Here is a 12312-nt window from a genome sequence, read left to right on the forward strand (position 1 = left end):
CCACATCCATCCTGTCAGAGCCCGATGACTCAGCTTCTCAGAGGCACAGGCGTGTAGGAGGTTTTCTCCTGCGGTTGGCTGCCCACGTGAAACACATCCTCCATCACAAGAAAAAGTCCAGCAAACCACTTTCTATCCGAACTCTAAATGAGAGGTTGAAATGGAAAACACTCAGAGGTCTGTGTTTATAATGTGCAGGTGCCCACATGTAACTACAACACAGCTATGGTTACCACAGTTAAGATGCCAAGATATACCCAAAAGCTTGTGGATCATTTATTTCTACACAAAACCATCCTTTAGTTAGAAATCAATTATGCTGTTAACTGCCTCTCAGGCATGCTGTAATTAGTTTTAAGGTGTCAGGGAGATTTTAATGAGATGAAGATGAGGGATTTTGCTTCTGTGTAGCCAAGCAAAGCAGATAACAATCATTCTTTGAAATCTAACCTGTTTATTGCCAGTGTTGTCAATCTCAGGAATGCAGTTATTAAAGGCGGCTTAAAATAGGACTTGATATTATGCCCGCATTTCCCCTGGCAAAGGAAAGGAGAGCAAAATATGTCAAATTCCATCTGAAGAGGAAGTATCAGTTCTGGGGGAAAAAAAAATCCAACAAAACAAAGACTCTGCTCAAACAGACAAAATAAACAAAGTAAGGGAATAATGAAAAGTAAGTGGTGCCTCTGATGTGTTACAACAGAAGGTAATACACTGAGTTGTTGGCAGTTGTGTTTTTATGCAGCATCAATTCTTGGATATGTACATACCCGAATGATGGGTCTGTGTTCACACTCACAACAACCTACACGCTCTCACTGAAAGAGAGACTTGTGAGCCTGCATTATCTTTGATTTGATATAGGGAAAACTCAAAAGATCAGCAGCACTGTCAAAATATCTAAAATTGTGAATAAAGCTGCAGTTGTTAGAGGATAAATAACGTCGAGTCACGGGATTCAATTGCTAAATCAAAAGTAACAAAAAAGAAGCAGGTTCTTCTCTTTCGCAATGCTAAAATTTACTCAACACGCTGAAAACTCTGCAGAAGGGAACTAACATGAGCTCACCTGAGACAAACAAAAGCAATCTTACACATTCAGCAGACCCCACTTACAACACAGTAAGTATGCAGAGAAAGCATGTGATAAAATGTGTTCATTTTGCACGACATACGATAACCAAAGAGGAAGGGAGAAATAAAGCACTTGTGCTTTCCTGCTATGAAAAGGCAAAATGTCTGCTGTGAGAAAGCACCACATTGCGTATGGTTGTTACTTTATTGGGAAATTTCAATAGTGCAGATAAGGCAGATGAGTCAAGCAGGAAGGTCTTCCCATGGGGCAGAAACTTGTGCCAGTGGGGCCTGGTAACAAACACCCATCACTTCACAACAGACCCCTCTAAAATTCTGGTTTTCTTTTTTTTTTCTTTTTTTGGGCTGAGGTGATGTGATTACCAAGTAGAAAAAGAGTCAAGTAACTTGATAACGGTGAGGAGGAACTTATCACTATACATGCTGAGAATAGTGCTAGAAAGGTCATTGACCTCTTTCTTAATGAGGACATTGTGACAACCAGTGCTCTTAGAGGAGATGTTGAACTTTTGGTCCCATGAGTGCAGGAAATACTCATTATAGTACACGAACACAACAAGTAGTCATGGTAGTTCATTGGACCGAGGCCACAACACGAACACATAAACAAAAATCTGATGTACAAAACACTTTATGCTGCTCTCCCAAGAATGAGAGATGCATTTAATACCCTTATGTTAGAGTATATTATTACTGAGCAAATCTAAAAAAGGAAAAAGGTGAAAATGTTAATATCAGCAGTGATGTCAGAGAGTTTCATCATACACTCAACAGACTCTCATAACAACAAAGTGACCGAGAGCCTGGAAGATTAAATTGGTGTTGGATATGATGAAACTGGAAACTTATTTTGACCTAAACCCCAACACAAATTCATCAAACTGAGGGGTGGGACAGCATTTAGATTGCATGGTCATAGAATTGCTTAATGCAAAAAATTCCTCTTTTGTCAGTATCTTGACTGACAGGGCAAATTGTCTTTGGTATAAAAGAGCTTAGATTTCATCTTCAAATTGACTATCCTTGTGCTCCAGTGGTTCATGAACTGGAACAGCAACATATTACGAATCAATATTCAAAAAAATTTTTTGGCAGCAACATTGTTGTTATTACCATCAGAAGAGTTACTATCTTAAAAATAAAATGATGAATTATGATACATACAGCTGACCTGTTAATGCCCCAGTGGTCTTTAGAGATTCATGGTTGGGAAACATTTTGAACAAATATCAGGAAACCTGCGAGGTGATAAATGACTGGCCACCATCTTTATCTTTATGCTGAAATATTTAAACTGAAGCAATCATGATGACTGTGAAAAGAGTCAGATCCTCTTATCATGCATTTGCTGGAGCAGATCAGTCATTCTATGATTTTATTGTAAGGCTGGAGGAGTCAGCTGTGACTGTGATCATGTTATTTTGAATGAAATCAATGAACGGCAGTCCATGTAAGCAGCTGATGTTTGTTTTATTGGCCTAAGATTGTCTGGACATAATGCAACGTCTCTGGTGCTTAACGATGTTCATCGTACATTTATTTGTGACATGTGCAGCACAGAGTATAAATGTGTATACTGAATAAAAGAGAGACATGGAATCATATACGAAAAAGGCAAATTTTACAATGAGCTCTCAGGACATTTTGAAAGTTCTTTTCACATGTTTCTTTTAGAGCATTATCTAGATTCAAAAATACGCCCATTGACATGAATGGAGGACAGTAACAAACAGAAATGTGTTCAGTTTTCTTATGTAACCTCACCCAGATATCCTCTCACCCTGGCACTTCCACATTTGATTACCAAAGCGATTGTTTTCTCAGCTATAATACAATGCATACAGGAATTTTTACATCGAAACATCAGTTACATCTGCCATGTTCAAATATTTGACCCCTTTAACAAAATATGTATAATAACAATAACAAATTTTACCAACAATAAAAGCATTTGTTATAATAGTCACAAAGTCCCATCTCTTGCTAAGCTTGATTGAGACTGAAAGAATCATGTGCGTCCATTGTACAACAGTCTGTATACACAGTGATGAAAAAATACAGACGTAACACAAGTGCTTAGGAAGCACAAAGTTCATCTGTGAAAGTCGTTGAGGCTATGATTGATAAATTAGACACTTCTTTTGACAGACGTTCTTCTCTCATGTTGATTGGCTGGTGCAATGCTGCCTCCTCATGGCCTAAAGCACACACTGCAGGAGATTTACATCTTGTTCTCAAAAAGGGACAATTTGCTCTAGTCCTATTGCACAATTTATCTTCCAGCGATGGAGACATATACATTTCAATTTAAAAAGTCAGTGTTTGTTTCCCCCCACGAGCATTGGCAAAAAAGTTCAAACTACTGTACAGTGTCACATTTTAAATAAATATTCTCCATTAACAAAATGTTGATGAGTATATTAGCATTTATAAAACTGAAAAACATCCCGACGACTCATCGACTCAAAAGGAACCACATAATTCAGCACCAAAATCTGGTGGCAGCTTTGGCTGAAAAAGTAAACAAACTAAAACAGATGCCAAACAAAATATCAAACGTAGCCATCCAACACCAGCAGGTATTAAATATTTGTATTAAAATGAGCTTTCAAATCCCAAACCCACTGTTTTCAGAGTGCTCAGAAGCTATACATATATAGAGATATTTTTTTTTATGTGGATACTTCTTTAAAAAAACAAACATTTTCTGTCATTTTGATAAATAAAATAGAAAACCACAGGAATATCTTGTCCGCCTTAGTGTCTGTCATGTGAGTCCTGCCTCTCCTCTTGTCATGATTTCCCTAAGTGAAAGAGAACTTGGCAAATAATAGCCACCACTCCCGTGTTGAGTACAGAGGAAATGGAGATGTCTAATAATCTGCTTTCATACAGCACAAACTCTATCTTGTTCTCTTCCACTTGAGACATAGCCAAGAGGGCTTTAGCTGCTCTGCACATCATGTTTATGCTAGGTGGATCCATAGGGGGGTGCCCCATGTGCAGCAAGCTGTGAGGATTCTGCTGGTACTGTGCCATGCTAACACCATCCTCCAAGAATCCCACCAAATTACCCACGCTGCCCTTCTGCATGGCTATGGCACGTGCAGCTGTGGGGTCTCCTTGTGCCAGGTGGGAGAGAACAGCTACTGCCATTTCCCGGTACACCTGGGCCTTCCTCTGACCCACGTAGCGGACCAAGACGGTGAAGAGTTTCTCCTGTCGGCTGAAGGGCGGCGTAGCTAGCAGGAGGTCAACGTTACCACCCAGGATGCTCAGTTTGCAGAGGCATTCCAGCACCAGTCTCTGGGGAGTGAGCTGGGAGTGGGGTGCAGCTGATGGGAACGGGTCCTGGGCTTCAGCTGAAGGACACACCATCCAGTGGAGAAGGCCATCCAAGATCGGGAGGCAGATCGTGTCTGGGTAGGTGGAGAGATCCAACTGACCAGAGATGTTGGCAAGTGTAACCATGGCATTCTCCCTGAGCAGACTCAGACACTCCCACCACCACTCCTCTTTGCTACTGGACAGGCCCCGCTCCTGTAGGTCATCTCTCTGGTAGCTGGGGGGTGACCTGTTCCTCTCCGGGTGCTGGTGGTGCAGCAGGAGCAGCCTGCCTAAAAGAAGAACCAGAGCAGGGTGGCGTGACATGTCCAAGTCATTCCCCGGGATGAAGGAGAGGCTCCGGACAATGTTGGAGACGCAGAGACATCTCTTGGCAAGCGAGTCCTGCCAGGCAGAGGTTGTGGAGAGCGGAGCCTCGTCCAGGCAGCGAGGCTCATCCTCCAGCAGGGTGATGTGGTCCTGCTCCCCATCTGAATGCACCCTGAAGGGGTAGGATGGCAAGGAGCGTGCAGGGTGTGCATAAGAAAGGGCGTCAACCCGAGCACACAGGACATCATCAATAGTAGCAGTGATACGTTTCAGTGGATGATTCTTCCCATGGTCCACCTTTATTTCCTCTTTGTTTTGTTTTGTCTTTTCATCTGCCCTGGCAGGTGGTTCACGCCGGGGTTCAAACTGTGTCTGAATGTGTGCTGTGGAATCACCTCCACCTGCCTGCCAGTGTAGCAACCCAGTGGTGAACTCAGTGATATAACCTAAGCGCTCTGTCACGTCTTCAATCAGGTCCTCTTTGTGGACAATCTTGATGGGGAGCTTATCATATTTACTGGCTTGTTTAGGTTTAGGTTCAAGCTCTGTCACAGGCTGGTCAACACACTCCTTTTTACTCTCTTCTCCTTTTTCATTTTTCTCTTCCTCTTCTTTCTCCTCCATCTTTATGGCTGCTTCAGGTTTCTCCTTCTCACCGTTCACCTGTGCTGTCTCTGCAGTGACTGGTAGAGCTTCCTCCACGATGCCTCCTGCTTGCTCCACTTGTGTTTCTGCTCCCGGAGTCGACTCAGGTTCAGGTTGGACAGCAGAGTCTGTTTCTTGGTCAGGGACGGCTTCTTCTTTCTGATCAGAAGCAGAGTCCAAAAAGCTTTTCTCAGCCACAGTCCCCACCTCAAACTCTTTCAGGATGCCAAAGATCTCGATCAAGAAACGACGAAAGTACTCCACAATCAGCTCAAGGAATCCAGGCAACTGGTCAGACCAAGGGAAAATAAATTTTAATAATATTAGCAGAAGGAAATCAGGTATGTTCCCAAGTAGTCACAGATTTTTTCAATCCAATCACTTTTTTCCAAATAGTCACAACATCTTGAATCCTTTGGAGTAATTAATTTAATTTACATTAAGAAATCAGAATGGCTTAACTGGGAGATCATTTTTAAAGAGATGCACTGTATGTCATACTGTCACAGCAGACTGAATGAAACTGTTCTGTAAGTCAGCAGTCATGATTTACCTGGGAGAGGTTAAAGGAGGCCACAGTGCTGTCATCGTACAGCAGGATGTTGATGGTGTCTAGAGCCCATGCGCTCTCTGCCAGAAGGCCAGACTTCAGAGACATCATCACACGCCAGGCCTCAGGCGTTCCTGGGATTAAAACAGTGAAATTTTTGTAACCAGGAAGGAAAAAAAATGGTTATCAGACACTGTCTAAATCATAAAAGGGGCACTGAACAGAGTAAATCGGTATAATTACTATGATAAAATTTACCCCATGTTGTGCCAGTTCTACTTGAATATTCCATCTAGCTGTACATCTGAGTCAGAGATATTGTGTGTTATCGAGCATAAAAATACTGTGAAGCTACTGTTATTTAAGCTAAATGCACAACTAGAATCAACCAATCAGTGAGGCATCTTCCAAATAGCCTTACCAACCCAATCCAACCCAACCCAATCCAAAACTATAATTTAATGAAATGATGGAACTTCATCTCACCAGTGTCTTTGGAGTTGAGCTTCCGTCGGGGTTTGAGAATCGACATGGTAGCTTCCACTGATCCTGGTGGGTAGTTGAGGTCTCGTCTCAGGTTTGGAGGAAACTGGCAAAGGGGTCCACTGCCCTGTGAGCCCAACATGGGCATCCCAGGCTTGGGCATCTTCATGGGTGACATGAACGGTGCTTTGCTGGGTGACATCCTCGAATCCATGGAACGCTGGAAGGCCCCTGGACTGGGTGCTCTGGGCAGGTGGTTAGCCATGGATGGTGAGTTGGAATAAGAAGATGGCTGGCGTGAAGACAGGGTAGACATGCCACCTGATGATGACATGTAGGGAGACTGGCGGTGCCACTGCTCCTGCCCGGGCCGCCCGTCTATGTCATCTCTACTGATTGAGCCATATGGTGGCATTTGTGACGGTGGCCCCTGTCTATTGGGGTAGGGATACCCAAGGTCTGTCCTGGATGGCCACATGTTGGGGCCATCGGCAGCATGGTTAGGAGTGGGCCCCCCACCCATCATACTGTGCTGGCTCTGACCTGAGGGGGCCATGCGATCGCGGGGGTAGGGGAAGGGGAACTGTCCTTGGATGGGTCGGTGTTCAGGGCCTGAGTACCCACCACTGTAGTGATTGTACATGTCCTGCTGCTGGTTGGCATACTGCATGGCGTACATGTCGCTTTCGTGTCTCTTGGGGGGGGGGCCATACATGCCATCCATACTCCGTTTGTAGCCATGCTGAAGCAATAGTCAATAGTCAGTGATTATTATGTATAGTTAATAAAAAATGGCAAAATTACTCTCATTATTCCACTGCTTCAGGAATGTTATGATAACAATAACAACAACAATGATAATAATAATAATAATAATAATAGTCATGATGTTGTTAGTGTAGAATCTTTTATGCAAAGGTGAAGTCCAAAGCACTACAGAGTAGGAATAAAAGGCAGGTGGTGAATATTACAACAAAAAGATAGAAGTAAACTGAGAAACTGACAGAAAAGCAGTCAAATTGTTGCTGAAAACAATATGAAGCAACCTGAGTGGCAATTTTATTACTGATAATATAATAGTAATATTTATTACATGATAAAATTCTCTCGTACTTTTGTTTGGGAGTTTTGATGTAAAATCTGGCTAACAGTAGAAGATTGGTGGAACTGCAGAAGTTTTGTTAGATCACTGGATGTAAACAGATCAAGTTGCCAGACATCTACTTTGAAGCAGAGAACAGAACAGCAAATTAAAGGACTCTACCAAGCCCAAATTGCTCAAAAATAAATGCCCTGTGAGGACAAGTTCCGAATCCCTTGTCCAAATATTTGTGTTTCTCTATATTCCTAAATATATTTGCATTTTTTGTTGCTTTTTTATGTACATAGAAGCAGGGGCCTGCAACTGTAGCCCAACGTGACTGCTTGAACTAAGCAAATCCTAGTTTACTTATGGAAATGACCAAAAAGTGATAGCAGTAAGTGAACACAGCATTTCCTCCTTTTTCTAAACCGGGCAAAAATGTCTTATTAAAAGAAATATATTTGTTCATACAGTACATTCTCTGTAGGTTTAAACTATGACAATTTCAGAGGACATTTTCTGTTCAAAACCACTCAGACGTTATGATTTTGTTGTTTTGTTTTTTTCAAGTTTTGCTGGGCTGTCTTATCTCTATTCCATCAACACATTAAGTCACAGTGAACACTGCTGTATTTCCATGTCAACAAACAGTACTGACTTCATAAAAAAGGGCCAGCTCACCTGTTGCTGCGGGTACATCCCAGACGGATGCATCCCGTATGGCAAACCGGGATACTGCTGACTGTAGCCATCGTGTCTGCAACACAACAGAGGAGGGATGAGGAACTTATCACAGAATGAAGCTAGATAGTTTTACGAATGCTTTGACTTTCTACACAGGTGTACTCTATTAGACACACTGGTGCTGACCTTTGCTGTGAAGGGTATCTACTGGGAGAGTACATGTTGCCCTCACTGTTAGAAGGTCCCATGTTGTTCTGACTGCCAGGAGGACCCATGTTCCCCTCCATTCCCATGACATGGTCTGGTCTGGGGGACCAAACAACAGGAGAGAGTTCATGCTTTTAGCAATAAAACACTGACAACTTAGAGCTAAGTACACACAATAAAGAGAAATGCTACACAACGCTGTAGGTCTTCATGAGATACTACAATCCCCACCCTCTTCTGGTGGTTTGTGTACCCACCTCCTGTCATAACTTGTCCCGTATGGATACTGTGACCGTTGGCTCATGCTCAAGGCCGACGGGGGCCGACCATACATGTCCTGCATACCTCCGCCGGGCATCTGGCTCGGCATGTAGGGATCTGCTCCTGCCACTGTGAAGGAAAAAAGCAAATGAGCTAAATGTACCTGAGATTAGCTGAATCCAAACAACATGAACACAATGCAAAGAAAACATAGATTTTAACAGATATTAACAAGCTAAACAAATCTGTTAGTCTTCTACAGCTGAGCTTGTCCTGGAAAAATGCAAAAGAGACTTGATGGCTTGCATGAACTACTTTTTTCTGCTCACCACCAGGTGGCAGCCTTCCTCTATGAATATTCAACCATTTTCCTTGATTAAACGTATTGTTCTGAGGCTGCAACTGTTGTTATGCAGCTAACATCCACCATATTACTCATTCAGACTCCATTCTCTTCAGCCTTCAGAAGAGCTGCTGTCCTTTCTGAAACTATTGCTTGCCCTGAAAACTAAACTACAAGAGCTGGTCAAAACAGGTGCTTCTCAGCAGGGTGGGAAGGATGGAAAGTTGAAAACGAGAATGATGAAAAGCATGAACAAAGTTAGGATGAGACAAAGGCTAAGCTACAAAAACATCTGACGAGCTGGTGTGTTTTCGATAAAGGGATGTGTGATATAACAAACACTTTTCATCTTCTTTCATAGTTCTACAGTAAAACACACACAGACACACATCTGCCCTGATCTAAAACAACATGGTGACTACACAATCAATTAGACCAATCAGACAGACGAAAGAACGATGGCTTTGGGATACCTGAGTCGTTCTAGTTGTTAAGTTTATATAAAGTTTTAAGATGAAGTTTTAGATCTATTTTTTAATTAAAAGTTATGTACAAGTTTGACCAATTATGACATTCAGAATGATCGATGGTGTTCTGGGTTCACTGCAACAGAGCAGTAAACAGCTTTTTCAGCAAGCAGTGGGTCTTGGTGTCTGGGTGAATGGGAGTCACAGTGTGTGCCTCACTCACTCTTCCTCATCCCTGCAAAGGGGTCCTTGGTGTCGTACTGCATCCTCATCATCATGTCAGGCATGCTGAGGCCTTGCTGGTAAGGAGCTGAGGGGGGCAGGGAGGTGGCACGCTTTTGGAAGGCCGGGTCGCTCACCTCTGAGAAGGGGTCCTGTATACTCACACTGCTCCTGGACAAGGCAAGGAAGGAAGGAGGGACAGGGAGGAGAGAGAGGGGAGAAGGTGGAGGGATTGCACATACGGTATGGATATGATATGGATTTCTATATAAATGCATGCTTTGATTTTGGGAAAAATGTTTTACATTGTTTAATTTTTGACTGTTTTTTTTTGGCCACATAGCCAACTATAAAATATTTTAAATAATGATACTGTTTGTAAAGGTAAACAGTCAAATAACTGTAGCAGAGTAAAAAGTACAGAGCAGACATACCACAGAAATATTAAAATGAAGGACTATATAAGCACCCCACCAACTAAAACATACAGCACTTGATTAAATGCATTGAGTTAGTTTTCACCACTGTTGTTATTTTGTTATCTTATTTGTACCGTGCACATACAAAGGGCCATGCCAACAAAAAAGCTCTGCCTACTCTTCCAGGCTGCAAATAAAATCTGCCACAGATCTCATATATATTCATGCACCAAGAAATCTGCAAAGATGAGGAACAATTTTCCAAAAAAAATAAAAGCCATAAATCAACATATGAAGAGCAAGAAAACATAACATGAATTTCGTCTTCAGCCTCACCTATATAAATTAAAAACTGCTATCTACTGTGATAGTGGTGTTAATAGTGCAGCATGACAGTGCGGTACCTGTTGGGGGGCAGTGGTGTGACCTGTCCCAGAGGGGTGGTGGCAGGTGTCGGGGGCTTCAGATCCCCTGCTACCTCGGCTGTAGAGCTGCTGCCAGAGGACTGGGGCGTCTGTGGGCCTTGGAGGGAGCCACCGGAATTGGCTGGAAGACACCAGTATCCTTATCATTATTATGATTATAGCTGAAGAAATTCACGGTAAAAAGTGGAACACATTCAGGCCGCAGGGCACCCCCCGCGTCGGCAGATACGATCTCGCAGCTGGTTCGAGTTAGAGCGGCCGGAGTGGGCTTTTCACTGCAGCAAGATGCTGTCTTAGAGAGATAACTTTGGACTTAAGGCCAGAGCACTAACAGTGATGCCCTACATGAGAAGTGAGCTTGAGCAAACGACCTACACGAGGGAAGAGAAGACGAGTATGGAGGGACTGCTTAGGAGGCAGGAGGAGGAGGAGGGAGGGAAAAGATTTCTCTGTGGGAACTGGCCCTTTGGGGGGAGGGGGGCGTAGCACAGCTCTTTATTTGGAGACTGTTTGAAGATGGTTTGACTGGCTTTTTTTGGTGTGCCTTGGACTTCATGAGGGGTTCATGTGGAGTGCTAAGCTTGAGGGCACAGATGTATTTGAAGAAAGTATAGTGTATATATCTACCATTAGTGTATTGGGTAAAGTCAAATTATGTGCAGCCAAACATCCTCTGAATATGAGCGAGGAGCTTTAGAACGCATGTGCTTGTGACCTCCTTCTGCAAACCCCCCCATCCCATCACACAGAGACTCAAATTGGAGCTAGAATTGGGTTAGCATGCTCTCTTGTTATGACACCATATTTCTGTGAATTTCTCAGTTCAGACGACTAGAAAATCATAAGAGTGCTGAGCTAAAAGAGCCCACCACACAAAGAACCCCCAACCAGATAAGACCAAGGGATACAAATTCCCAAAAGCAGGTTTAATGGAAAATGAGGACCGTTCCGGCTACAAGATGACAAAGACAGAGAAAGAGAGAATATGAAAGTATCCTAATGAGCATTTAACGTAAGACGACTTTCTCTGGAGCAGCCTCAGTGGCCTTTCCCTGCACCGCACGTTTCCACAGGAAAAAAAAAAAAAAAAAAAGAGAAAGACTTAAGCTTTAAAGATTCATGCTAATTGTGAATTATTCATTGATACCCCCTGCCTCTACATCACAGGAGACAGAGACAGAGAGAGAAAGACAGGGAGATATGGTTATCCCATGATGATGAACAGAGGTAGGAGAGAGGGCAAAGAAGGGGCAGTGAGCATTAGGGATTTTTCACTTTCTGGGATTTCCCCACTTCAGACAAACATGAACACGCACACACAGGCACAAGTGGACATACAAAGGTGGGGTTAGCCAAGGTCAAGAGTAGGTGCGTGGACGGCTACATAATAGAGAGAGGTGGGTATGAAGATGGAGGACAGCGTGAACCCAAGTGCCCTCTGCTCCACATTTAGAGGGAGACAAGAATGACAGAGGAGGCGATGAGGAAGAAAAAAAAAAGTGTGTGCGTGTGTGTAAGAGGCATATGGCTGACGGTTGACGTGTGTGTGCATAAAAGCCAGTGTGTGTGTGTCAGTGGGTGACATAACCCAGACGGGTGGTAGTGGTTGGGGGAGGGAAGTCAGTCAGTCGAGCCAGTTTTGTGAATGAAAGGTGACGGCGAGGTCGAGTTTGTTTACGTTCTACATTCCAGTCCTCATTAATCACTGCCCGCAACCCCCCCACCACCACTACTACACACACACACACACTGCACCCCACCACCTCCACCAGG

The 12312-nt window shown here is 43.3% G+C and overlaps 1 protein-coding gene across 9 annotated transcripts in view; it reads right to left on the reverse strand.

The window, feature by feature from the left end:
• Window positions 1-2546: 2546 nt before the first annotated feature.
• LOC124072513 (AT-rich interactive domain-containing protein 1B-like) overlaps window positions 2547-12312 on the reverse strand; it is a 190566-nt gene continuing 180800 nt past the window's right edge. For all 9 annotated transcript variants that reach the window (XM_046413992.1, XM_046413993.1, XM_046413989.1 and 6 more), the window contains 8 exons: window positions 10519-10660; window positions 9697-9866; window positions 8660-8792; window positions 8382-8501; window positions 8193-8268; window positions 6431-7169; window positions 5948-6078; window positions 2547-5682 (listed from right to left, as the gene is read on the reverse strand). In XM_046413992.1, the coding sequence (XP_046269948.1) occupies window positions 3889-5682; window positions 5948-6078; window positions 6431-7169; window positions 8193-8268; window positions 8382-8501; window positions 8660-8792; window positions 9697-9866; window positions 10519-10660 (3305 nt within the window). In that variant the 3' untranslated portion in view covers window positions 2547-3888. The remainder of the gene's footprint in view (window positions 5683-5947; window positions 6079-6430; window positions 7170-8192; window positions 8269-8381; window positions 8502-8659; window positions 8793-9696; window positions 9867-10518; window positions 10661-12312) is intronic.

This window comes from Scatophagus argus, chromosome 15 (genome assembly GCF_020382885.2).
Source record: "Scatophagus argus isolate fScaArg1 chromosome 15, fScaArg1.pri, whole genome shotgun sequence".
Taxonomy (NCBI): domain Eukaryota; kingdom Metazoa; phylum Chordata; class Actinopteri; family Scatophagidae; genus Scatophagus; species Scatophagus argus.